Source organism: Trichoderma virens, assembly GCF_000170995.1.
Source record: "Trichoderma virens Gv29-8 chromosome Unknown TRIVIscaffold_3, whole genome shotgun sequence".
In the NCBI taxonomy this organism is placed as follows: domain Eukaryota; kingdom Fungi; phylum Ascomycota; class Sordariomycetes; order Hypocreales; family Hypocreaceae; genus Trichoderma; species Trichoderma virens.
Window position 1 is genome coordinate 1,680,516 of NW_014013746.1, and position 26,793 is coordinate 1,707,308.

Consider the following 26,793-nt stretch of genomic DNA (forward strand, 5'->3'; position numbering starts at 1 on the left):
AATCACCCCTGTGGCGATCAACTTTGGGGGCCAGATTGGTAATAGAAACCTCGGAAGAAGACATCGGCAAAGGAGAATTTTCCTATTTCAGTAAATTCAGCGATAATCCGAGTTGAGAAAACGAAGTTTTGCGAGATATGCCTAGGTAGCAGATTGATAGCATGTGGGTCGATTGTCCTGTTACCTAGGTAAATAGATGAATTAACCCGCGCCAAGATCAGCTGAAGTCTTTTCCATTTCATCAGCCCTGAAGTTTGTTTTTATTATTACGTTTTGAAATCTCAGTACGTTCTCAGGCTGCAACTATTACTCCGTTCCCGTCGCCGGACAACTAGGAGTTGTGTTGTAGATACACACTGCAACTCTCGATTCTTCAAGATAAACAACAATATCAGTACCTCATGCGGAGTGGGAGTAGACTTATTCCCGAATGTGGAAGCTGGTTGAAAGTGGCTGATACTAGAATCTGCCTTATAGATTCCTCCATCGAACAATATCTTCTATAAAACAGCCTGACAGGCGATAGTTCTCCATAGTTGGCGCAATTTCGCAGCCCTTATGCATCTCTATCGCGGACCGCTGCTATTATTAAGCTGTCAAAAGCCAATCTCTGCCGTCCCCCCACAGATCAAGCGTCCATTTAGTCACCTTGGCGGTTATTGATTCCTGGACGAGTCTAGTGTCGTATCACACTTCCCCAATCAGCTCGCCGGTTTCTCGCCATCGGTCTTCGGCTTGCCATTCCGGTCCGTACAATTGGCTCCACAATATGTCAACGCCCTTTGCCCGTCGCCAGCTAAAAGCATTGCTCTCGGCTTATGCTTCTATCTTGAACAAGCAGTTCGTCGTATATTGCCTATATTGGAATCCAGCGCTGTGAGGCAAGCACCATGAAAGTTCGGAAGTTAACCGTCTGTCATACATGCAGGGCACGGAAACTGGGGGTGAGTACACTGAGTTTACCCAGTTTGTAGAATGCATCTACCATCTACCATCTAACATCTATGTCTTGCATCTCGGTAATAATTACTAAATTTGGGGTTCTCAGTGTGATGGAAAGCGTCCTTCATGCTCGCAATGCGCAGGGACGAAGATCAAATGCGGAGGGTACCAGTATGACCTTGTCTTCATACCATCACAATTGTCCATAGGCCCATCGACAAAATCCAAGACGCGGAAGGACGGGAAGGTGGGAAAGAGACGAAACGACTGCACAAAGCCACGAGCTAGCGCTTCCACGGACAGCAGCGAAGAAATATTCCAAGAAGCCAAGCCAGTAGCTAAATATGAGGCGGCCCCAGTGAGGCCATCGCTGGCTTGGCCATTCCAGGATATCATCTCGTTAGTCGTACAGAATTTCTCACCAACAGTGCTATCTAGCAGTTCAGCCTTTATGAACTGGGACGTGGACATTCATCCTCGCGTGTGTGGAGCCTGGATCGAGCTTCTGCCGGTTCTGTCCATGACTCGTCGATATGAGATGGCTCTGTCTTCATCAGTCAAGGCCCTTGCTGTATCCATTTTGTCCAGGGGCCGTAACGGGATAGCGCCGATCTCAGATGCTCTGACGGCACATTGCTCCGCATTGCATTCGCTTCATGACAGCCTGCATCATATAGCACATACTGGGGATTCTGACGTCTTGGCGGTGGCCATCATGTGCCTAATGATCTCGGAAGTAGGTGCCGAACCCGTTACCTTCTTTATATTGTGGCCCCCGTTGGTGAGAAGCTTACTCTAAGTGCCATTTTTAGATTATTCTGCCGACAGCCATCTCTAGCAGTGCGGCTCATGCCGCTGGCTTAAGCGACTTGATCCAGCTGCATAGTCCAGAAGCTTATTCGTCCGGACCGTCCCATAGGATCTTCATTGGGCTTCGCCCGGCTATGGTATGAGCCACTGTTTTATATTATTCTATATTTTGTCATTATTAACGTTTAGTTAGATTATTCACTCGATTCGCAACAAGCAACCCACATTTTTAGCCTCCCCCGAATGGAGAACAATTCCGTTCCAGCATGTCAAAGCAAACTCATTTCACGCTCTAATGACAGAAGCTACTGCAATTCCTTCTATTTTAGTGGATATTGATCAGCTTAAATACGGCTCTTCCCATTCAAATTCACCACTTGCCGTCTTTGAAGCTCTCAAGGACCTTCTTGAAGCACTGGTCGACTGGAACGTGTCATTCCAAGGCCTTACAAACAAACCATCCTTCCGAATTCTGGGCAAAGGCCCTGAAAAAGCTCATGTGTGGTTTCCCGACATCACTACCGCAAATTCTATGACACACTATTGGACTTTCTGGATAATGTGCATCGTGTACATCAGAAAGCTAAGAAATGACTACCCGGAGCTAAGAGACGAAGAACTGTTGATCAGCGGAGAGAGCCCAGAGAGCCCTATCATTACAGAAGTGGCGATTCAAATGTCTACATGGATATTCCAAAGCATCGAGTATTTGGTTCAAGATGAAATGAGGTTATTCGGCGCCATCTCTGCGACTCTACCAACCAGAGTAGCTTACCAATTCCTCCGATACAATCACTTCTACGATCAGGAACTAATATCGTGGTGTGAAAGGGTGATTGACGGTATTAGGGATAGGGGATACGATTACATTGCCCAGTATATCTTGGATGACGATGGAGTGTGATGCGGAGGGGTGAGATGTGATTTCACTTCGTTCTCTTGCTATCTTCAGTAACGCTCATACATAGATTAGATACCAATTTCTTGAAAAAGTCTCCCCGAGACATATTCCGTCTTAGATGCTATTCGCCTTTAGAAAAACACCTTGCGCTCACCACGAGGCAGCCAGAAGACCTTGTCACTGACACCCGCCTCTGCAAAAGCCTTGGTAGCTGGCTCCCTGCCTTCGCTGAAGTGACCCCATCCCTCAAAGTGCATCGGCACGACCTTTTCCACGTTGGCATCTATGATGAGCTGTGAGGCCTGCTTACCATCCAAAGTAATTGGCAGAGGTTCGGGGCCTCCCACTTCGACAGCTGCTCTGCCGAGATTGAGCAGAGCAAGACTGATATGGTACCCCTTGAGGCTATTGGCAACATCTTGGTTGTAAATGGTGTCACCAGAGAAATAAATGGCATTGGGAAGACCATCAGTTGTTCCAAAATCAGGTGAGGTGACAAGGAAGCCGATACACTCGCCCCCGGGTAAGTGCTCTGCCGGGGTGGCAATGATCTCAAAAGTTTTGCCTCCAGCGACGAGAGTAGCCTTATCACCGGCATTGAAGCCAGTCACAATTGCCTTTTCTCCAATATTCTTAGCGCCGTCCTTGGTAGTGAAAACTCTCTTGCCTTCGAGGACCTTGCGTCCGATCTCGTCCAGGTTGTCGGGGTGATCTTCGTGGCTGAGGAGGACAGCGTCAATCTTGGGGAGGTTTTCGGGCTTAATAGCAGGATCCTGGGTTGCCTTGAGGACAACAACTTGGAGGTCCCATTCGGTTCCAGCAGAGGCAAAGAGGGGATCGGTCAAAAAGGTGGCATCGTCGATTTGAAGAAGGGCAGTGGCAGTGCCGATATGGGTAACACTGACGGATCCCTTGAAGGTAGACATTGTTGGTTGTTGGATTGCTAGCTGTGGGGTTTAACTGTACAATGATTCAATGATTAAAATGTCGATATTTTTAAAGTGCTTATTATGTGTGCCGTTTGAATAGCTCTTCTAAGTTTGAATGGAAAACAAGCCATTATTTAAACTTTCACAACATGGAACTCAACAACCCCACCAAGGACTCAGCCCGGGAGAATTACCTAACAAATCAAGACTTCGACAACTCAAATACCAAAAGTAAATACAAATGCGCGTTAATAAGCCTGATAAATGCAAATTCAGGCTGAGATTACTTGGCTTATCAAATTCTCATCATCTTCCCCGCCGTTCTCGAACAACAGAATCGTCGTGTTGTCCTGACTTATACCAAATCCAAAAGTCTTGGCGGATAATGTTACTATAAGCGGTTAGTGTCTTAGTTTGCCCACTGTTAGCCCAGGCGATAACTCGCACTCTAGACTCGTTTATACGTTCAATGACGCTCAGATTTGAAAGAATTGCGATTCATTTCCTGGCGTGTTATTAATGTATTATTAATCGATCATGCAATGGGCTTGGGTATGCGAAGGATGGCCGGTGCCCGGTCTATATGGTTCTTGTTGCACCAGAGACCGTCGAGTATTGTATAAGGAGGGCCTTGGTGTATGTCGGTAGTTGAAAATGATAACAGCCGAATCTTAAGCAAGCTGGGCATGACAGCAGGTGTTTATATTTTTCCTAAGTTTGTCGAATTTGGATCATTTCTTCTTTGCAGTCTTATTTACACTCATGCGTTATCCATGGTAACTATTTCTCAAACAGGTGGACATCATATTGAGCTCCCAAACTGTAACGTCGTTGCACCTTGGATTCTGAAAGGTGCCGCTGATAGTGGCAAATGGCTTTTGATTCGATTTTTTACATTCTAGGCCCCAAGGGAGATACAAATCGTTGATATAAAGATGTGACTAATATATATGCTTTACGTTGCTTCGACATTTAATGACTGCGCTATAGCAAGCATTAACTTAAGCTTAATACACTGAAGGTAAAAATGCAATTGTTTTAGTTTTCCCCTTGATACGTGACATATTATTCTATTTGTGGTGGAAACTCGTGTTTTTTGGAGGATCGATGCAGTGCATTCTGTAGCCGAGGGGGGACTCATTATGGGCAACTCGTACTGATATGACCATGAAAACTGTACGGTTCATGATTAATCGCTAGAAAACTACCACTTACATATCATTTTACTATTCTTCGCGAATACCAAGACACTAAACAGAGAACTAAACGACTAATACAGTTCCAGCCCAGATGAGTGACTGTGGAGGCTCTGGTTCTCCATCCTCAGCCATATCCATCTTCCAATTATGCAATAAGACAAGACCGGGTTCTACTGCTGGAAATCCTTTCATTACTGTTGCAATGTCGGTCATTGTGCGCATTATCAATGGTGTGGGCGTCCTTGCATAAGCAGCCAGCAAATCTTTAACTGCCTCCTCACTCTGATAGTCCAAGACTCCATGTGTAAAGCTGATCATGCTCCCCGAAGCAAGTTTTTGCCGTAAGAGATTGAGAATACCGCGGTCGACATCTATATCAAAGAAATGCAATAGCCCCATCATTACCACACCCACCGGCTTCGAGAAGTCAATGAGATTGCGCGTTTCAGGATGGTTCAAGATGGGCTCCAAATCTAGAACCGATCCTTGTATAAAAGCCGTTGAAGGGTTTCCACTGAGGATCTGTCGGCCTTGAACTACAGCCGCCTCGTCGATGTCGACATAAACGACGCGAGCTTTAGGGTTTACCCTCTGGGCTACTTGATGCGTATTATCGGCACTTGGCAATCCCGAACCAATATCGATGAATTGATCGATACCTTGGTAGCACATGTAACGAATTACACGTCTCAGAAAATGACGTCCCTCGGCAACGATTTCGATTATGTTGGGGAGCGCCTCTTTGACTGCTGCAACGGCGGCCCTGTCTGAAGGGTAGTTATTTTTCCCACCAAGATAGCAATCATACTGAAGTCAGGTTAACTCTATAAAATTGAAGCTTCAATATTTCGATTAAATCCAAAATTGCCATACGTACCATTCGGGCGACAGAGGGCCGCGAGACGTCAACACCACTTGGGGGTGGGGGATCCATGCTGACTTGGTGCAATTTTAGAAAGGTAGATTATTTAATTATGAAGAATGCCGATTTTCTGATAGGGACTGGGTATCATTGACAAAACGCTGATGACAATTTTTGATGGGCTCAGAATCTCGAAACTGTTCAAAATAAACCGCTAATTTCCTTTCTGATATCTATAGCCTCTGAGTGCATCCAACATCCAGCCGTGGAGCTGAAGCTTTTATAGCAGTAGAATGTTATGGCTACACACCTCTATGAGAGTATTAACTTTCTTCGTTTCTAATTGTACAGCTATCCCATCAACGAGTAGGTTAATGATGTGGAGATAGTTCGTTCAAAATTGTAGTGCTTATAGCAACAAATGGAGTCCAATTCTAGCGCTCACATCAGATATCAGCGTGGGGACTGCGCGTTCATACTGTATTTGCTGCACGCACGCCGTGAACCATGAGTAACAAGATTGAGAAAGATGGATTGACCGCAGTGCATTGCACGGTCTAAACAAATTCCCTCTACCGTAAACCAATAAAACAACTTCGTCATTTTACGAGTGACGCGCTCATTGTATTGGTAAACAAACTGCTGGAATACGAGAATAACTAGATGCGGCATATCGTAAGGAAAAGGTTGATAAAAGGGGTTCATGCTGGGTTAACCTGACGAGGGAGTTGATCAGAGTTGCGTGGCAACAACTAAATGAGTATAAAAACCAATCCCTGGTTCAATTGTAGATTTTGCTTTTGTGTAGCTAAATGAAGGATGGATGACAAGACTAGGAAAGGCGTTGACAGCTAACTTCACAACTTGATAACAAAGTTTCTGGTCTAATTGTCCAAAAAAGCGATCCAAACTAAAAGTTATAGGGCTGTGTCAGCGGACTGACTAATAAAACGCCCGTTCTAATACCAACAAAAGCCTGCTGCACTGTTAAAGCGTCATCTCAACATACGTCATGACCCACACTCCTAGCTTCAAGAGATGAACGTACGATGCGTCAAATGATCACCAAGTGCAGTCGTTCATGAAACTTATCACTTCTCACCGTGACTCTTAAGCTCCGCTGCCTTTAAAATCTGACGGATTCTTCCACAATCTTTAGCTTGGGTCGCCAGTCAGTTGCTTTGTTAGGTTCAAGGCTGTGCTAAGTGTTAGTTTGCGGGCGATCGTCAAGCTCGTTGTAACTGGAATACCCGTTGGTTCCACTTATGACTGGCGGCTAGTAACATATCATCACACCTTAAGCGGATGCTCATCAATATTCTCTGATTCCAGTGGATGACAAGAGAATGATCAGAGCAGTAATATCCGCTATGTCGGCTATTCCATTGATCAGCTGATCATATACAACGAGATTGGGCTGAAATACCTTTGATGACTGAAGCAACTAGGTTAAATGACAATGGATTTCATAAGACATTCTAAAATTGGCATTGCAGTAATATAAAATTCAACTCAGGAGGCAACAAAAGATCATCCAAGCATTTAAGTAAACTCATCAGTTTTATTCAACACGAGGTATGCACTGGAAGAGCCGTGGTCAGTGAATCTACTGGATTTAGATTTAACTGGCTTGTTATCATGGCCACTATTCACTAGTCCAATTCTATAATATGGGTTTGAAGTTGATATGGGGTTATATTTATAATTAATACAAGAGGGTCAATAGAGCTTTACCCATCGGTTCATAATTCATAATGAATGCTTAAAATTAATCCGAATCAGAAACAGCCGACCAAATAAAAAAAGGATTGTTTACTGGGATCTCGCGTGTGGGTAATTTTATTCAGCCATTATAGAGCGTGGGCATGTGTCTATCAACTCGTGTTTGTCTTTTTGTCAGTAGCAAGCAGGAAGTTAAACTCAAACAAAGTTATCAGCTACATTCAAATAGCACTTTGCCGATTGTTCGTAACAAAGGAAGGAGCAGAGTACAGCTCGTTTACAATGTGGAATATAGAAAAGCAAGATACTCCTTTCTCAGTTGAACTTATTTTACTATTTTCTACCTATATATTCATCTAGCTTATTTATAAATCGTAATACCAGATAGATATGGACTCTACAGGCTCCCCGGTGGTATTACTGGTATAGCGAATACGAATTTATGAATTGATTTTACTATTTTGTACATCTTCGTCTTTATGAAGCCCCATTCCATCTTCTCGCGAATTGATGACATACTTAGTCCAAGCCTGGGCAGTTCTCAGAGGTGGTGCTGGTAATCTTGTTGTAGGGCAGAGGGTCAGTCCAGATCAAGTCAAACGAGTCATCGGGGTATTCTGGGCCCTTCTTGACACCCAGAGCTTCGACAATGTTGGTAAGCTCATTATGTTCCCAGCTAGATATTCATCATTAGTATGGCCATAAACAATATGTGCGATGCTTTGCTGAAGAGAATTTACCAGATGAGGATGTTGCCAGAGCCCTTGTAGTCATCGACAAGATCAGCAACGCAGTCGGACTTAGTCTTGCCACAGCTTGTGTCAACGGTCAAGCCGAGATCATTCGCCAAAGGTGTAACCGTGTTGAGAGCGCGAATTCGTGCACCATCTACATTTGACCCGGTTAGTTGATCCGTTATCCTTAAAGCAAGTCACCTCGTAAATTTATGAGGAATACCACATACCCTTGGGCTTCTCGGCAATGATGTACTGAATGTTGTACTGGGAACTCGCGCCGAAGACATTTCTCAGGCACTGGGCGCGCTGCACTCCTTGGGCGCTCAGGTTGGGGTCATCATCGTCATCGGGCTTCTCGCCGTGGCGAATAAAGTAGACGGTCTGGGCAGAAGCCAAAGCGGCTCCAATGAGTAGGAGAAAAGCAGCCTTCATTTTGTATGGGGGAATTCTTCCTGTAGCTTGAGAAAAATGAGGAAATGATCTATGTTGCACTCGGGACGGAGGCAATATTTATATCGCGGGCTCATGGTGGCAAGTGTAACGCCAGTCACTCACCTGCTCCCTTTCCTAGCTAAGATATCTTCCGTTCCTTCTTGATCAAGATGTTTCGGCCGGTAACTGGAGCAGTCTTGTGCGCTATATCCTAATCGCGACCGATGCCCGTGGCGTCGGCAGGGAAATGGGGAGGGATCGACATGTAAGTTTCCGAGCACACATAAATGGTGTGAGGGCTGGATTCACTGGAATGGAAATCGGCAAGTGAAGGCTGCTGGTAGTCTCTTCATCTCGTCATTGATTGCAATTGCCATTATTATCATTTTAATTTCTTTCTATATAACCATCACTGTTACCTCAAAAATATGTTCAGCCAAATGAGAACATGCAATAAGTCTCCGTCGATAATTTTGCGGCATAACAGCGCAAGAGTGAAATGTCTTCATCACCATCGTCGCAGCGGCAAAAGCGCTTTCAAACCCCACGGCACATATTTCAGTATGGAGACAAACGGCTCGTCCCATTTTAGCCCCGAGCGGCTCCTCTTGTGCCTTGCGGCCGCAAATCATCCCGGATAACACGGGGATGCTACGCTCCGTCTCATTGGAAGAATCGCCAAGCAGCGGCAGCGGACAGAGCATCTCGGTAGACGCTTTGGGAAAAGAAGACGGACTTTACTTCACTTGCTATCCTGCTATTCTTCAATTAACCCAATGATGATCGATATGCTTATTTTTGCGTTTTTTTTTTGTTTGTGTCTTACGAATTTCTAAGAAACGCAATCCGGCTTTAGGCGGGGTGTGGGGGATGAGACAGAGGTCTGGCGGCAATGTCACCCAAACGGTTCTTTTTACACGGGCGCATATCGTGATCAGGACATTTATACAGGCATGCTACTTCCAACAACAGAATCATTGTCAAAGTGGTGGGAAAACTTCATATATAGACCTACGAGCTGCCAAATCGAGCGCTCTATGCATTATCTGTGGACAAATCGGGCTCTTTTTCTACATGTAGGTAGTATCCCATTTGTCCAGACATGTTTACCTGCCCGAGCCAAGGCTGCACGCGTGAGTTGCAGCATTAATATTGGCGACAAAATACTACTTCAAACGCATGTAATGTATCGATATTGCAACCTCGCTTCGGTAACCATAGTGGACAGGCGAGAATGGTGCCTTTTCTCTTCAAGAGGAAGAGCGTTGAGATTCGCCCACTTCCTACACGCCCCATCTATGTTCCATGTATACACAGATAAGAACACAATATATTCTGATAATGGCTAACTTGTCTTCCTTCTATTGATACCTCTTGTCGAAGTCGGCTCTTGCACTCTCAGCAATAGCATCGTCAAGTAGAACCCTAAGAGCTAACATTGCCATACCCTTACCGCTCTTCATTGCCACCTCGTGAGCTTCATCCGTACCTGCAGCAGCGGCAAACTCGCGGCTATGAAGGGCAACATTTGGCCCAGTTTGGATACCGAATCCACCATGGATGCCAGGTACCACGTGAGTCACATTGCCCATATCGGTCGAGGCGTTGAAGCTCACAGGTAAGCTTGTCTCGACTTTTTCTCCAAGTTTACTCATGTCTTCGACATACGCCTTGCATAGCGTGGGGTTGGAAATGACATGCTCATACGTCGCAGCTCTGTGTCCCGGTTGATCAGAAAAAAAATAATCGTATACAGTGGGGGGAGATGAGGGATTAGTATTACTCACGGGATATAATTGACCTCGCAAGCAGTTGCCACGCCAGCTGCCTCCATGCAAGCTTTTACTCGCTTCACCAGCAGCTCCCCACGCTGACTGGTAGGGCTTCGGACATACCAGTTCATCCGCGTATAATCGGTGATCACATTTGGAACCGTGCCGCCAACCTCAATCACACCATGGATCCTCTCATCAGGCCGAATCTGTTGGCGCAGCAGAGACACATTGTTGTAAGCTGCAACAGCAGCATCTAGAGCATTAACGCCATTCCATGGTTCACCAGCGGCGTGAGCTGTTACTCCGCGAAATTCGACACGGAACTTGTGGCTGGCAATGAGATCAAATCCAGCTACTCCAGAAATGCCGGTATTTCCTGTACCATTGATAAGATTGACAGATATAGGGTGAGCCATTATAGATGCGGCAATATCTTCTGCTGGGCTAAAGGCGCCAGCATCAATCAGCTTTGCCTTGCCACCACCTCCCTCCTCAGCAGGTGTTCCCAGAATTCTCAATCGGCCTGGGACGTCTAGTTTAGATATAGCATGAGCTGCACCAAGGAATGCAGCTATAGAGGATGTAGCAATGAGATTGTGGCCACAACCATGCCCGATATCCGGCAGAGCATCATACTCGCAGCACACGACAACCTGACGCCCTCCCGAGCCGATTGTAGCCTCAAAGCTAGTATCTAAGCCCCAAGTCTTGCGCTTTACATCAAAGCCGAGTTTCTCCAAGAAAGTAGTAATTGTGTCGTGTGCAAGGAATTCTTTGTAAGCAAGTTCGGGGTTGTCGTGGATAGTCTTGTTGACTGTGCGGAGTTGAGGGCTCAGTTCGTCAAGGTGGGTATTGACGAGCTGCCGTACTTGCTCAATATCGACTTTATTCGCCATTCTTAATATTTCAGAGGGTGTGAAGAATGCCCAGAAAAATGCTTAGGACAATGCGATGAATACTGCTTTGCAAATGAAGACGTGGAGCAAAAGTTGAGCAGATTTGGACGCATAGATATACCCGAGCTATGTCATAGTTGCTTCGATGCTTTTTCTCTTATAAAAGTGGGAGCGTTCGATTGGCTAATCTGAACTCATCGCCGTGATTGGATCTCTAATCATCCAATACCCATCATTATTACCGACCATCGGCTTCTTAGCTAGCGCCGTGCGGAGATCAGCCTCTGATCCCCAACCTGATTCTCGTGTGGCGCTGACAAGGCAGAGTCGAGGCGTAATATTGATCAATATTGTTAGCGGCGGCTGAGGCTGCCGACGGTCGGCAACGCAGCCGCATTGATGGTGCACGAGACTGTTTCCTCATGGCCACCTCTTCGTCATATAGTTTCCGAAGACAAAGAGGATCTCGTAGGCCCACAAAAGGGATCGAAGATGGCTCTCAGAAGCAACGTCTCCTCTTTTCATCAACAGACGCCCTCTTTTAGCTTGTAACTGACAGACACCGGATCCCTGCGAACATGAGTCAAAGCGCCGTTCAAACGGTAAACCTGTGAACTGCATTGTTGAGTCGTTCGGCATGGATTATATCGACTCCACCACTGGGCCTCATAAAAAGAGCCGCTCAAAAGATGGATGCTATACGTGTCGCATCAAGAAGGTCAAATGTGACGAGGTGCGGCCGAGATGCCAGCGGTGTGTCCGTCTAAGACGGCTCTGTGATTATGAGCCTAAGATAAAACACAACGACTTATTAGCCATATCTCGAGGATATATGCTTGCTGTTGAGAATTCGAAAACATTACCGACTTGGGCACAGCGCGCCGCATTAACCAGAGCTCTTGCTCTTCCAACTCGGCTCCCGGAGTTCCCCAATAGCGCGAGTTCACTGAATCTCACTTCAGCCGATCATGAGGCAATACGGTATTTCCGCACCACATTTGCGAGGATTCACCACACCAAGAATCCGGATTACTCACTCTTCTCCATCATATTCACCCTGGCGCAAGATGAGCCAATGGTGATGCATGCGCTATTGGCTCTCGGCGGCCATGAAATTGAGTTCCGGCGAAACAGCAGCTCGGATGGAGTGGCTTCTCAACTTGTAGAAAGGAATCGCAATAGGTGGACTCCTGTTCAGCATTACTCAGCTGCTTTGGGCCTCTTAGCCGATATCATCGGGACTGCAGACGATGGTCGGCAATTGGAGTTGGACCCCATCTGCGCGGTGTTATACCTGATGCTTGTTTATGAGCAGAAGTATGGAGACGGAACTTGTTCTGGACTATCGAATCACCTCGCAGGAGCGGCGTTGATTGTGAAACATCGTTGTCAGAGCCTATCTGATCAAATTTCTGCACGGGGTTGGCAAGGAACGCCAGTGTTGACTCGAATGCAGTCTCAGAATGGTTCTCAGCAACCTGGGCTGTCGCTTTTTGTAATTCGGCTACTCGTCTGGATTGCTCTCTGTGATTCGACAGCCGCAACTTTTGGACTCGGTGGCCAGTTCAATGGTGAATTGAAAGATATTATGGGGCCAGACGACTCATCATCGATTCCCGGATTCGATGTGCTTCATAGATATTCAAACTCTTTATACCGCTCGATGTGGGGTGATACCTATCCGCAAGTTGAGCTGTTGGATGACGTTGAGAATCGAGATGTATTTGCGTTTCTCTGCGCATCAATGCAGCTCCGAGGCATCGTTGCTGATTTGGCTAAACTTGACATACATAAGGTCAGGGGACGTTTGCCAGCTGTTGAATCCGCCTTTCGACAAGTTGATATACGATATGGGGAGCTGCTTGAAGTGGCGTCGGATATATCCCTATCAACAGATAACTCGCATCGTTTAGTTGCCAACATCCGTGCCTTTGTTCCCATATATCATGCCGCAAAACTTGAACTCTTTCGCGTCACTCGAAGAAATGGCATAACGACTAAAATAGAAATCGTACCTGAGGCTCATATAACCGCCATTGTTGATTTGGCCATCCAATCTGATAAACACCAAGGTGTCGAGGGCACTATCAGAGTGGCGTGGCCACTCTTTGTTGTAGCTCTTGAAACGAATAATAAGATCCATCAGCGTTGGATTCTGAATCGGTTTCAGGCCATGAGCAGCTATAGCAAGAATTTAGAGCGTGCTCATCGCTTTCTCTCAGAGGCCATAAAGCCGCAGCATGAGAAAATTGAAGTTTATACGGACTTCAGACTTACAAATGGGGAATTATTTGTTATTTAAAGCTGCTTTTGGACGATGTAATAACCTCGGTTATTGCGGCTTACCGGAGTAGTGGGATCATGGGGAGTACAGGTACCTGCGAATGTACTTGAGAGAATGGGGTATAAGCACATGTTATGACAGCAAGCGAATGGTTTTGGATTCTCTATTGGGTTGGAAGTGTGACTTGCAGGTTATTGGATTGGTACACGAAGAATTTATGTTATGATTACGATACATATATAGTTCGTGTTTTTGATAGCAATGAAACGTATGACTTTTTTCAATCTAGTATTTAACATGAGATCTCATTCTTGGCCTGAAATGTTGCTATAGTATAATTGCGAGCCAATATGAGAAGAAAAAACGGAGGCCAAAAGAACAAGTTATGATATACATGTATATACCTGGGGATAAAGCGATATTGGAAATTACATGTACCGACTTACTTACCTACCAATGGCCTGTTGAGTATTTTAGATACGCCTCATTTCCCTTTTCTGAGAAATATTCTGATCTGCATAATTACTATTGATTCCTCTCTTAATTCTCTGCGTCCTCCAATTCTATTTACACTTGACACTATGTATTTACTGCTCCCTCATCAGTCTCGATATCGCTTAAAGGAGGATTCCTCTCAGTCCAAGGTTCAAAGACTTGAGCGTCCTTTAGAAGCCCTCCGATAGTTTCCCAAATTACTAAGAACGCAAAGAGCGACATGACCACAGCCATAAAGTCCGTCGTAGATAGATCATCATTCGTTGCTGGCAATGCAAGGAGAATGATGGCAACAACTAAACGCATGCCTATGCGAGGCGTTTTCGACATAATCAAGCAATCTTCGTCATGAGTGCGATAAAGCATACCGTATATCCAAAGGCAGAACATGCCCACACCTAGGCCTCCTCCTAAGAGCCACCGCTGTCCTTCTTCAAATTCGTCTATTCTTGTGCTTATAGCAGCAATATGGCCACCGATTAAAAAAGAGGCGGAAAGTGGTAGATGAAGCAGAAAGAAAGCAAAAGCTGTCCAAGCAGATCGCCGAATTGGGTGCGTCGCCTCCAAGCTTCCATCACCGCTGACGTAAATCCAGTTGAGACAGAACGCAATGATGAGAGTAAAGGAAGCTTTAGCATAGCCTAGTGTCAACCCGACGCCGGCTGGGTCTCCGACAATCACACTGTAGACAAATTCGCCGAGGATGATGATGAAGAATGCCGCCATGCGGTCGATTTCGTGGGCGATGTCAACTGCTGTGCTGTATGTGAGCTTCAACTTGCGCTTAAGCCATGGACTCAATGTGAGTGACCAAGTGACTTCCTGGTAAAAAATCATGACTGCGACAACGGCGATTTTGGCTTCAATGCTGACGTCTTCGAAAAAGAGCGGTATCGTGATGAAAAGACCGATGAACATGAAGAAAGCCATGATACGCGCCTGGGTGCGGTGCTGATAGCTGGCGAAAGAGCAAATGAGAAAGGCGCACATGGTGGTGAAACGGGCGACGACGTATGCACCCGCCGTCGTTTGCATCGCGGATAAATCCTCATCAACCAGACGCGCATTGTTTGCGTAGAGCACTAGGAGCGCCATGACCCATAAGATGACTAGTCGCTGGATGAGGTCGTCGGTGTAGTACGAATTCATGATTTCGCGAAGGTCTACCCAGATGTGCCACGCCGGCGCGAAGATGAGTATGTATTTGGCAAGATGTTGTCCATCTGGATTCTCGGCGAGGTCATCGCTGAAGTTTGCAACAATGGCGACATCTGGATCGCAGCAGGGAAATGTTCTATTAGCTGGAATTTCCCTGCCAGTTTGGGTGTCATCGACCTACAAAGTAAATCGAGGAAGAGCTCGAAGCGACCAGCTTGTCTCTCCTCGTCGCTCTGCTTCACCAGTTGGCCGTTGTGGAACCATTGAAGCGCCTTGGGTCGCTTGATCATGTACCGCTCCCCGGTGTGGTTTTCCTGGAGCTCGTCGCAATTCATGGTGATGATAGACCATCCAACGACGGACTAGGAGACCTCTTTACAGCATCAGCAAACGGAGCACAAGAGAAATGAAATTGAAAAAGAGAAGAAATGCTAGCATCTCATCTCAAATGCATGTCGGTAGCCGGGCGTGCTAACTGCGAACTAGTCAGAACTTAGCTCCTTTTCCGCAAGCATCAGCTCTTCTCAGACAGTGATCTAGATTAAATGTAGTTAGTTGGGGACATCCGATCATCTATTGGCTGTTGTATTAAGCATATGAAGCGGTGGGCAAATCAAATGTCATCTACTCCGTGCTATCTCCCATAAGATAAGCGTCGACCATGAAAATTAGATGTAAGAGAACAAGCATCATCGTATTGAAGCTGGAGTAGAAATCGTCATAAACCAACCGTCGACTTCTAATTAGCCTTCAAATTTCTTTACCCTCTGATGTATTTTGTCCTGTATTATTCGCAATACTAATGCAACATTCACTCATGATTTACTTCTACTCTTTAATTTCCCGCCTGCATGTGGTACATCGGCCAACTGTATGGTAGGCCTCCCGCATCTACTTGTACTCCCAAGGCAGCTGTGGCCAACTGTATGGCCGGAATTGAAACACACATGCAGGGAGAGAGGGGTAAAAAGAGAAGGAGAGAAAGAATTTTTCATGCCGTTTGTTTTCAATTCCTCAACATCTTCCAGGTGATCTTTGACCGACCTTACGGCGTGTTTTGTGCGTGGCGAACGCTCACGCGTATACTTCATTCCGGGATAAGCAGCAAATAAAACTCCAAAATGGGGTTTTTCGATGAGATTGCCAAAGGTTTGGAACAAGCCAAAAAAGAAGCTGAGAAGCACATCACCCCAGAAAACATCAACCGTGGTCTCCAGATAGCTCGAGAGGGTATCAATAATGCGGCACAGCAGATCAACCAGGTTTGTGTTTGCACCTACAATCTCGCTTGATTTGTTTTACGCCTATGCGACTAAACATACTTAGCATGTCACTCAGGAAAACATCAACCATGGTATGCGGATAGCTCGAGATGGCATTAATAATGCAGCACAGCAGATTGGCCAGGTATGTCTTCAGGCTTTACTATCTTGACTCGTTCCATGTCGTTTTGGCTAACGTACATACACTCAGCATGTCACTCCGGAAAACATCAACCACGGGATGCAGATAGCTCGAGATGGCATTAATAATGCAGCACAGCAGATTAGCCTGGTATGCCTTCAGGCCTTGCTATCTTCACTCGCTCGTTTTGGATATAGGTGGCTAACGTACATGTACTCAGCATGTCACTCCGGAAAACATCAACCATGGGATGCAGATAGCTCGAGATGGCATTAATGTCGCAACACAGCAAATGAACCAAGTATGTCCTCAATTTTGCCTCTTTCCTTATGCCTTGGCTAACTGTACATGTACACAGCATCTCAACGCGGAAAACTTCAACCACGGTCTCCAGCTAGCTCGGAATGGCATTGACATTGCAGCACAACAAGTCAACCAGGTATATCTTCGAAACCTATATTATACTATCTCTCACCACTCGTTTAATATCCGGCCGGCTAACCGCATTTATTCAGCATGTCAATCAGGAAAACATCAATCACGGCCTTCAGATAGTTCGGGATGGTGTTGGTAACGCAGCACAGCAAGTTGGTCAGGTACAACGTCGAAACTTCGCATCTATTTTTCGTCTAGTCAACTGATCAGACATAGCATTTAACTAAAGAAAACATCGATCGAGCTCGCGAAGAAGTGCTAAAGGTGGCATCAGGACCGGCTGCTCAGCAGGTAAATACTCTGTTCACTATTTGCATGTTTTACAAAGATATTTTACCTATTGACTGCTAACAATCATGGAGGCTGCCAAGGTCGTGAAACAAAATTCTGTGCCTATTGCAGTTGCTGGGGCTGGAATCTTCATCGCTGCTGTTCCCGGTATCATCACAGGCCCGATTATGGGCATCGCTGGACTGATGGGCTTTACCTCAGGAGGCATCGCCGCAGGTACGATAGTCCTCCTACTTCTCTCGAACATTCATTTTTTCATTCTTTTTTTTTTTTAGAATCCCTTTAGTGCCTATACTAACAGTTTACAAAATATTATAGCTTCTATTGCATCAGGAGCACAAGCGAGCATAGGCAGTGTTGCTGCAGGCAGTGGCTTTGCAGTAATGCAGAGTGCTGCAGCTGGAGGATATGGCCTGGGAATCTTAACAGGCATTGTTCAGGCTGTAGGAGGAATTACGGCCGCTGTAGGGGGGATTGGAGGTGGGATTCTGGCTTGGTTGGGAGCTTCAGCTACCTGATTGCTTAGACTAAAACTTGACTGCTGTTTGGCTAGGTCGATATATACATGTACGGATCCATCAATCACATATGATTGGATCTTACACGGGCGCTTATGCTGCTTCGTTGGCGTTGAGATAGAAACCCCCGTTTGTTATGACGTGTAATGTAAATTCCATAAGCGTCGCCTTCGTTTCTGCTCCGTAGATTCGCATAATGAAAAAGATTGTAAAAATAACAATAAAAATAAAAATAAAGAAAAGACTCACTGGGGTCATAATGGTTTAGATCATGGCTCAGATACAGGTGACTGCGGCGGATTGGGCTCCGTCTCTCGGCCTTATAGCCCTCCCGCGCCACCATCGGCACCCCAAATTCACTCGGCGCATGGCCAAAGGTTACAGCCTTGCCAAGAGTAATCTAGGGTTAGCTGTTCTAGGGGCACAAACCAGCAGTACTGGGTTTATGTTGGCGGCGACCAGGTCGGTAGGCGTGAGTGACTACAGGTAATCCAAGTGCAGATCTAACACCATCCCGGATTAATCTGAACTGCTGCCAGTCGTTCAATGTGGGCCTAGACTCTGAGGGCACTGGGAGGAACATGGGACTGGCGTAGGCGGTCCTTGAAGTCTTTCTCGCGTCTTACACTACATGTATTTAGCTTCCCTGTAACCCCGAATCCCCGAATCCACGCAAACGCCGAAACCCCACAAAGAAATGCCGATGGAGAACCCCTTTTTTAGCATCTTCCCCAAGGTACCTATGTAATGTTGGTTCGTTGATGGCATTCCAGGCTTAGCATAGGGCCTGATTATTGCTCTTTCCAGTGCGGATTGATTTTATGCGCAAATGCCGCGCAATCTTATCAAAGCATGTCTTCCTTGCCATCAGAAGAAACTAAAATGTGATGCAGTTCAAGTTGGATTACCGTGCACTAGGTGTAAAGCCAGGGGTCAGTCACAACACAAAAGCTGTATCCGCGTTCTCCGGCACCCGAGAAGGTGAGTTAACCTCATCAAAGGACAGGATATACATTACAAGCAAACGTGACTAATTTTTCTCCAATAGAGCTACTACGGCATTAATTCCTGGGTCAACCGAGTCCACCCAAGGAGAGGCATCCCACGTGCTACCGTTACCAGTATCAAACCACCGAGACACCAGGCACAATCCATCCTTAGTAAGATGGACTCATCCATCTTAAACTAACTGCTTGCGCAACATGCTAACTATAGAAGGGGTCCCCATATTCAGACATCACAGACTTGCATTATGGTCATAAGGCCCTGCCTTGTCCTGATGAAGCATCAGACCAAAATACGCAAGCACTCATTCGTGGATGCAGAGAAATAGCAGAGGGAGCTGGCCTTCCAGCCCCGGAGATGATGCTAGACCCGTCACCTAATGGTCGAGATGTGGTTCAATACCACAGCGAGATGCATTATGCCACGATGATGGGCGAGGTTGTTACTAAGGAAAGAATAAGAAGAGTCACTCGTGTTATTATTAGAGAGAAAGGGTCGCAAGGGTCGCCTGTGCAGCAATTTTCCGGCCTCAAGGACCAGGTCACAGATAATTGGGTAATTCTGAGTGCGCTTGATCCCATAGACAGAGAGTATCTCACACAGAAAGGCGCTTTCACCCTACCTCCGAAACATTATTGGTATGAATAAAAGTCTCCCTACCCACTCTCTTTTCTAACAAGCTGCAGTGAAGCATTCCTCCAGTCTTACTTTAGACTTGCTTACCCAACTTGCCCCGTCTTTGATCCATTCGAGTTCATACAATCATACGATTCTGGGACACATTCACACTTTTTATTACAGGCCGTTTTGGCGAATGCAGCCTTGTACGTACCTCAGCAGGTTCTAGAAGCAGCTGGCTTCGTAAGCCGCTTAGAAGCATTGGAAACGTTTTGTACCAGAGCAACGTTGCTCTACGATTTCAACTGTGAAAAGAGCCAGCTCAGGTTATTGCAAGGCTCCGCCGTTTTGGCAATGACGGGATTTGTTGGGTGTCGGGATAAAGACTTTGGCTACTGGTATCATAATGCTATCCGTCTGGCAATTAAGATGGGAATACACCACCAAGGGTAGCCCTCTATTCCCGTAACCCCGTTCCAAGTCTTCCGGCATGAGTCGCTGATCTACTTCTGACATTAGTTTTAACGCGCATGAAATAGACTCGGCAACCTACAAGCTATACCAAAGGATCTGGTGGACATTATATGTAAGACATTGCACACTCCTGCATAGCCAAGCCTGCATTATATATATTGGACTAATTTTTGACAGAGCCGTGATATAATGCTACTTTTCTCTGGTGTGGAGAATAAAAGTCTGCTAGGAAGTAGTACTGAAAGTTTGACAGTCCTACCAGCCGCAGAAGTGTGGGTGCCCAAGGTCCTGTCACCGCCATGCGCATCTATACTATCTCCCTTGACGCTACTAGAGAGTCTTTTCTTCGTCGAAAATTGCAGACTAGCTACCATCGGTAAGTGCAGGTCCTAAGAATTAGCCCAGTAAATACTGAACAGTCTGACTCAAATCTCAGCTTCTCAATGCCTATCAGTGGCCAAATCCGGGGCTTCGAATTCTTTGGCTCATATCCAAGAAGAGTTCAGCGCATGGCATGTATCAGTTCCAGAGCCTTTGCTGCCGAATCCGCGCCAAGATCCCCGCGATAACCCATGGCATATTGTCTTGATAGCTACAAGCTATCGTTTCCAATGTATGCTGTTTCGTTGGTTAAGGAAACACTGGGAGGGCAAGGATTCATTGTTGTCAGAAAATGCCAACAACTGTCTCAAGCTTGCAATGTATGAACTGGATGCGATTATTGGTAGGGCCTTGGTACATGATATGTTGCGTAATCTTCCTGTGGCATTGTATGTGGATAACCTCCATCCGTCGTTAATCCGAAGATTCGCTGCTCAGATGAGGCTAATCATTATTACTACAGCTTGACCTGTGCTCCTGCAGTCCTTGCCTTACATCTTGAGATAGTTCTCAAATCTTCTGAGCCTGATGAGGTTAAATCACGATCTCTTATCTACATTCATCAATCTCTCATCTCCATGAAGCAGTGTCGAGATTTGCCACACATTCGGGTGGCTCTTGAAGTCGCCAAATGGGTTTTGGCCAAGAAAAGCTTACTGCCAAATTGGAGCCGCGAAGTAGTTCCTAGTGGAGAAAATCCTCAGAATTCCGCCCAGAAATCCCCAGGAGATTGGTTTTATTCTATGTATAATGCCGAGAGCCAAATCCAACGCCCTCAGGATGATCTGGCAGGGGCGGACGTGGACATAGATGATTTCTTCATATTCGGCTTGCCTGAAAACACGATGCTCTACCATTAGGAGTCCTTATTGGCACGGAAGTGGCTTCATTTGACAGCTACCAATCGACGGCCCCCTTTGTCCGGCGTATCTATACATGCTGGAATTGCCGGGCTGGAAACCGGGTTTTCGGCGTTCAGGTTTTATGTTCCCATCTCCTGGGAATTGAAAGCCACCTTATCATAGTGTATTTCTCTTTGCTACTCAGTGGGGCCATAATTAAACCCCCTACTGAATGTGGCATTTCAAGTCAATAGCCTTAGGAGGAGCCTTCGGCGATTGCCGTAGCATGTTCCGGTGTTAGAAAAAACATCATCTTAAAAGTGGACCAGGTCACAATACTTATAGATCTCTTCATCCCAGAGTAGGTCGAAACACTCAAGTTCATCCATAAAGCCTCCTATCATGATCAGATTCTCGTATCTTCTGACAGCCTTGCTCCCGGTAGCACCCGTCGTTTGTTTTTGCTATCCTCCATCCAATGTACCGACCGCGGAGATCAAAAACGGCACCGTGGTGGGCAAATACAACGCCCACTACAAGCAAGACCTGTTTCTTGGGATTCCCTACGCCAAGCCCCCGGTCCAAGACCTTCGATTTACTCGTCCACAGCATCTAACTGAAAAGTGGACTACTCCCAAGCAAGTAACAGGATATGGGCCATACTGCTATGGTTTTAATGTCCACTTGGTCGGATTTGACAGAAATCTCACCAATCCTTCAAGCGAAGACTGTCTTACCATAAACGTGGTGCGCCCCCATGATTACCGTCATGAATGGGCTCCTAACGGCCTCCCGGTACTTGTCTGGGTGTATGGAGGTGGATTTCAAGAGGGCGCTAGTGCGGACCCCAGATATAACATGTCACGCCTCGTTGAAATCTCTACCGAGATGGGCAAACCTGTTATTGGGGTTAGTTTCAATTATCGTATGAATGCCTTTGGGTTTATTTCCGGAGAGCCGTTCAATACTATCGGAGCCACAAACTTGGGTATCCACGATCAGCGGCTCGCGCTCCGGTGGATTCAGGAAAACATCGCATCTTTTGGAGGTGATCCTGGCAGAGTTACTCTCCAAGGGGAATCTGCTGGAGCTTTGTCGATATCCCTCAACATGCTGGCATACAATGGTCGCGATGAGGGTCTATTCCAGCGGGCAATCCTTGAAAGCGGCACGCCATTGTTCGCTCACAACTTCCCAACTGTGGAAAATCAGAAGGAGATATTAGACATATTCCTAAACCGAACGGAATGTTCAAGTTCCACGGATATCGTATCCTGTCTGCGGAAAATTCCCGCTGGGGACTTCATCGAAGCAGCAACCGGCTTGCCCTGGCACCCTATCATAGACAACGATCTCCTATCGCAATTGACCTCTGAGTCTATAAAGAGAGGCGACTTCCTCAAAATCCCGTTACTGATCGGTACCAACACCAACGAAGGATCTACTTTCGTGGAACTTTTTAGCCAAGGTTCTCCTGTAAATTCTTTCGATGATGTGTCCAGGGTGCTACTGTCGAGTGTGTTTCCCCTCCAACTTCCGAATGATACTATCGCTCGACTCCATGAGCTTTACTCAGACGTGGTGAAGAATACCTCCGAAGCAACATTGGGCACCGTGATTCCCAATCCTGGACCAGCCTACGGAAAGTTGCATGGCGAGCTGACCGTACTTGTTGGAGACTCAATGTTCAATACTGGCCGACGTGTCAGCTGTCAGGCCTGGACGCAGCGAAACATACCGGCTTACAGCTTTCGCTTCGATACAAACCCAGCTGGTTTATCCCCAGAAGTCTACGGCACTGCGCACTTTCAAGAGGTTCCATTTGTTTTTGACAGCATTGATGGCGAGGGATATGATGTGAATCCGTTTGATATCAATGAACAGTCCTTGAAGCAAAAGTATATGGATCTCGCGCGGCTTATGACCAGAATGTGGCTGAGCTTTGCCCAAACCGGGGACCCTAATAACCATGGAGGTTGTTCAACCTCTTTCTTGCTCTACAGATGGAAATATAGCTAACTTGATGTAATAGTACATGGATTTAACTTGCATTGGCCAAAGTACGACTTAGACTCTCCGTTCAATATTGTTTTCAACGCCACAAGAGGCATAACTCTAGAGAAAGACAGCTACCGCATCAAGGGTATGAATTACATTTGGGAATCAGCCGCTATATTCAACCGATAGTTGTTGTTGGCGTTTGGCTGGGGGTTGTGGGGCTTATGCCAAGTCTTTGCAATGTGGGATATATGCCTCTCTTACTTGGCAATGAGGCTATTGTCACGACCCAATACGAGTACATATAGATGTGAGGATGAGCCTACAGGGTAGGCACTCTCAAATAAATAACATATTTCCACTCCACCAATCGGGATTGACTCGATAGGATCCATCATAGAGTCAACCGAGCTTGACTCGATGAACTCGATGATCGAACGCCGAGGTGATATCCGCGCCGTTATTTCTATATGAATTCATGTTTACACTTGTAAGTGACCAACGACTCAGCCGTCCTGGTCTTGTCAACTCGCAGCACAGGAGAGGAAGCTTTCATGGGTTCAGTGCCCACTAAGTACAATGGCAGTCTTCTATCGTGGTGCCTGTGGTCACCGCGAATCGTCTTCAGAAACCCTCATTGCATTTTGTCTAATGTTGCCTTGGAGTGTGTATCGCGCTATCCGCTACAAGGGTGACTTCAAGAGGTCCCCGCAAAAGAAAGGCGTCAGTTCCGTGCCAATAGAATGGAACATGAACCTATAATTTGGCAGGCGAGGGTGTGATAGGGAAGGCGGGATCAGCTGAGCATGATATACCTTCCAGTCGGGCATTTACCACAACCAACCGGACCGCAGATCAACGTTTGAGAAAGAACCAACTCTGGTTCTTAACACCACGGCGAAATATCCTGCTTTCACCCGCCGTAAAACGTGAGTTATATGATATGTGCACAGAACCCAGGGTTCGAATGAGTGAGCAATATTAGACTCAGAACCGATCATTCAGTTAAGGTTAGAGTACACAAAATCTACAACTGGTATAAGCACATAATTCCCCATATTAACACCGTAGTACATAGCCCTGGGTTGGGTCTCCGATCTGTGCACTTCATCTGCACACTTGCGCTATATCTCGTTCAGTAACTAGAATATCCTGACAACAAGTCGTGTATATCACTGAGCAGGTTTAGATTTCTCCAATCGGGGCCAAAGTCGGGTGTCTGGTTGGCAAAACCGGCTCCGGCCATGAAGCTTCGGGACGTGTGCGGCAAGTAGCCCATCATGCCCATTGGATCGAAGAATCCACCGGCAGGATCCGGCGGGCGGGTGTCGTGAGCCTGATCAAGCTCCCCCATGGAAATCCGATCGCACATCAAGGGCTGTTGGCGATTAAGCTGTGGCGACATGTGCATGTAGTCCAAAGGGATCATGTCTTGGAGTCGGGCTGGTGAGTCTTGTGTGGATGCTGTCGGGTTGTTGAGTGGGTTGTAGCCTCGCTGGAGCTCGGGTGCTAATACATGACGGTCTACGACGCGGACAAGATTAGTAAACATGGACAAACCATCTTGCAAGACAAGCTATTCATGCCCACCGACCCGCCACAACTTACCGTCGTCAGCAAACGATCCACCAGAAGGCCCATTGGCCGAGCTTGCCAGCCGGGTGGAGGAAGGCTCGTGGGACGCTCCTTGACTTCCTCCAGCTATAACAGGGTGCTTATCACTGTGTCGTGCAATGGCAAAATGGGAAGCCTGCCGCTGTTCTTTCGGACGGGCGTTTTGGCTGGTGCTCTCGGGCCCCTCGAGTTGTGCCTCGAGAGCCTCGAGGTTCTGTTGAACGGCCGTTTGAATGTCCCAGAAGGAGACACATCGTCTGTAAGTCAGGTACAGAGCTTCAAACTTGGACTTGATGAGCGTTCGGCTTATTTCATCCTCGGCGAACTGCATCCTGAGAAGCTGAACGGCAGAAGCTAGCCAGATTGTGCTCGAGAGGAAAGGGTTGATATGTCGGATGTGGTCGACGCTGCTCCGGCTGAGGATGGTCAGGATGTTGTCGGTCGCTTCAAAATACTGCAACAAGGCCAGCTTGCCCCCATCATGTGGACTGCGCGTACCACTCGATCTTGAACTTCTATTAGCCGCCGCCGCCGCCGCTCCCTGACTGCCCGGAGCAGCGCCGCCGCCGTTCAGCTTACGTCCACCAAACACTCCGTACCTGTGAATCATGATCCGAGCGAGCTGTGTCATGACGTAGATGTTATAGATGCCACAGTGAATCTGACGTGGTGAAGACAACTCGCCCGCGGCCCTGCCATCGAAGTCGAGGTACTGGTTTCGGTATTGGAGGTGCTTGGGAAGTGCAAGCGAAAAGCAATGAACCGAATTGGCTAGCAGCTCGAGCTTCTTCAAAGCATCTCCTTCCGTTGGGTCCCTGGGCCGCCTTTGTGACCGGACCCCGCCCACTGCGGCGTTGCGTGCCGCCCCCTGGCTCTCCTCAGCAGGTTCTCGACGGGGAATACTCCGGGGGCTCGAGATGACCTGTGCGTCCTTCATGAGTGAGTTGATGACTAGAAACCAGGCCTTGGGAGATTCGTTTCCGGACTCTTGGAGCACCTTCCACCGGTAGACGGCGTCCAGTTCCATGAAGCAGCTGGGCTTTGGCTGGTTTTGGAACCAGTAATGGTCCTCTACGGGGAGCAGCGTTTCCATCTGGGACCAGTCCATGGCCGGGCGCGTCCGCCGGATAGTGCTCGCAAACACGTCCATTTCCCACGTTGCCCACCAGGCCCTGCGTCTTTCCTCGTCCTCAACCCATTGCTGCACGTCGACATTGACCGCAGGGTACCGGTCGGGGCGATCCGCATCGACCAGGTGCAAGTTCAATTCATACGCGAGGCGGATACACATCCCAAGAGACCTCCAGGCTTTGCCCCGAACCCCAAGGGTTAGCTGACAGTGCGTCGCAATGATGAGAGCCTGGAGCAAACAGAGCGGCGGCGCCTCATCGCCGCACTCCTGCAACGCTTCATCGATCTTGGTGAACGCAAGTGCGAGAAAGCGGCTCGGCTTAAGCGGGTTGGGTTCTCCCTGTTGCTGATGTTGGCCCTCGTAAGAACATCTGTCTACGTCGGTTTCGTCGGCTGTTGTCGTGTAAAAGCAGGCCGCAAATGCCAGCATTGCGACCAACAAGGCTTGAGCCTGTAACATGGATTCAATCGCGATGGAACTGACCTTGGCGCGGAAGGTCGGCTCGTGGAACAGGTTTATGGCTACCATGTGGTCAAAGTAGACATCGACGCTACACCTCGCCTCATCAGTCAAGAGAAATGGTAGAATCTAGGGATGTTTTTCGTGATGGGCACCACGATGGTGGTACGCTACCTACGCTCTCTTCAGGGTCACCGAATCCACGTCTAGCGCGGCAGAGATGGCTTCCACCAAGGCTGATTCTTGTTGTTCAAAGATGCCGCTGACGGTCGTGGCCGAGTCCTTGCCTGGGCTTGGTCCCTCATGGGATGGGTGTAGAATGAAGGAGAGATCATGGATATTCAAGGAAGCCACCGACTCCTTAGTAGTGCCGCCGTCGTTGTTGTGCGCTGCGTCGTCCCTCGCGCTCCCGGTCTTGATTGGGGGTAAACTTGCCCATTCTCGTGATCCTGAGAAGGAACGCGGCCTGTCGCTCGAGCA

At 47.2% G+C, this 26,793-nt stretch overlaps 10 protein-coding genes across 10 annotated transcripts; 4 read left to right on the forward strand and 6 right to left on the reverse strand.

Annotated features, from left to right (window-relative positions):
* Positions 1 to 1,657: 1,657 nt before the first annotated feature.
* TRIVIDRAFT_219347 (uncharacterized protein) lies at positions 1,658 to 2,656 on the forward strand (the record flags this gene model as incomplete). Its single annotated transcript, XM_014104312.1, has 3 exons — positions 1,658 to 1,678; positions 1,755 to 1,889; positions 1,946 to 2,656. 3 exons carry the CDS (start codon positions 1,658 to 1,660, stop codon positions 2,654 to 2,656), a joined length of 867 nt encoding a protein of 288 aa, XP_013959787.1.
* Positions 2,657 to 2,784: 128 nt separating this feature from the next.
* On the reverse strand, positions 2,785 to 3,579 carry TRIVIDRAFT_33309 (uncharacterized protein; the record flags this gene model as incomplete). The annotated part of the gene is made up of 1 exon (XM_014104313.1): positions 2,785 to 3,579. One exon carries the CDS (start codon positions 3,577 to 3,579, stop codon positions 2,785 to 2,787), a length of 795 nt encoding a protein of 264 aa, XP_013959788.1.
* Positions 3,580 to 4,844: 1,265 nt separating this feature from the next.
* On the reverse strand, positions 4,845 to 5,715 carry TRIVIDRAFT_54992 (uncharacterized protein; the record flags this gene model as incomplete). The annotated part of the gene is made up of 2 exons (XM_014104314.1): positions 4,845 to 5,588; positions 5,659 to 5,715. 2 exons carry the CDS (start codon positions 5,713 to 5,715, stop codon positions 4,845 to 4,847), a joined length of 801 nt encoding a protein of 266 aa, XP_013959789.1.
* A 2,169-nt stretch (positions 5,716 to 7,884) lies between these two features.
* On the reverse strand, positions 7,885 to 8,534 carry TRIVIDRAFT_32983 (uncharacterized protein; the record flags this gene model as incomplete). Its single annotated transcript, XM_014104315.1, has 3 exons — positions 7,885 to 8,041; positions 8,106 to 8,253; positions 8,330 to 8,534. 3 exons carry the CDS (start codon positions 8,532 to 8,534, stop codon positions 7,885 to 7,887), a joined length of 510 nt encoding a protein of 169 aa, XP_013959790.1.
* A 1,361-nt stretch (positions 8,535 to 9,895) lies between these two features.
* On the reverse strand, positions 9,896 to 11,205 carry TRIVIDRAFT_32028 (uncharacterized protein; the record flags this gene model as incomplete). Its single annotated transcript, XM_014104316.1, has 2 exons — positions 9,896 to 10,250; positions 10,322 to 11,205. The coding sequence occupies 2 exons, from the start codon at positions 11,203 to 11,205 to the stop codon at positions 9,896 to 9,898; spliced, it is 1,239 nt and encodes a 412-aa protein (XP_013959791.1).
* Positions 11,206 to 11,842: 637 nt separating this feature from the next.
* Positions 11,843 to 13,507, forward strand: TRIVIDRAFT_32211 (uncharacterized protein; the record flags this gene model as incomplete). The annotated part of the gene is made up of 1 exon (XM_014104317.1): positions 11,843 to 13,507. One exon carries the CDS (start codon positions 11,843 to 11,845, stop codon positions 13,505 to 13,507), a length of 1,665 nt encoding a protein of 554 aa, XP_013959792.1.
* Positions 13,508 to 14,161: 654 nt separating this feature from the next.
* On the reverse strand, positions 14,162 to 15,477 carry TRIVIDRAFT_113881 (uncharacterized protein; the record flags this gene model as incomplete). Its single annotated transcript, XM_014104318.1, has 2 exons — positions 14,162 to 15,255; positions 15,324 to 15,477. Coding segments are annotated over 2 exons (1,248 nt in total), but the record flags the coding sequence as incomplete, so codon positions are not given.
* Positions 15,478 to 16,263: 786 nt separating this feature from the next.
* Positions 16,264 to 21,128, forward strand: TRIVIDRAFT_229678 (uncharacterized protein; the record flags this gene model as incomplete). Its single annotated transcript, XM_014104319.1, has 16 exons — positions 16,264 to 16,404; positions 16,469 to 16,549; positions 16,616 to 16,696; positions 16,767 to 16,847; positions 16,905 to 16,985; positions 17,062 to 17,142; positions 17,198 to 17,272; positions 17,344 to 17,488; positions 17,591 to 17,736; positions 18,839 to 18,950; positions 19,025 to 19,433; positions 19,482 to 19,862; positions 19,953 to 19,999; positions 20,141 to 20,263; positions 20,324 to 20,657; positions 20,732 to 21,128. The coding sequence occupies 16 exons, from the start codon at positions 16,264 to 16,266 to the stop codon at positions 21,126 to 21,128; spliced, it is 2,715 nt and encodes a 904-aa protein (XP_013959794.1).
* Positions 21,129 to 21,512: 384 nt separating this feature from the next.
* TRIVIDRAFT_189360 (uncharacterized protein) lies at positions 21,513 to 23,297 on the forward strand (the record flags this gene model as incomplete). Its single annotated transcript, XM_014104320.1, has 3 exons — positions 21,513 to 21,551; positions 21,606 to 23,085; positions 23,143 to 23,297. The coding sequence occupies 3 exons, from the start codon at positions 21,513 to 21,515 to the stop codon at positions 23,295 to 23,297; spliced, it is 1,674 nt and encodes a 557-aa protein (XP_013959795.1).
* Positions 23,298 to 24,906: 1,609 nt separating this feature from the next.
* TRIVIDRAFT_133842 (uncharacterized protein) lies at positions 24,907 to 26,403 on the reverse strand (the record flags this gene model as incomplete). Its single annotated transcript, XM_014104321.1, has 3 exons — positions 24,907 to 25,568; positions 25,626 to 26,172; positions 26,233 to 26,403. Coding segments are annotated over 3 exons (1,380 nt in total), but the record flags the coding sequence as incomplete, so codon positions are not given.
* Between the last annotated feature and the right edge of the window lie 390 nt (positions 26,404 to 26,793).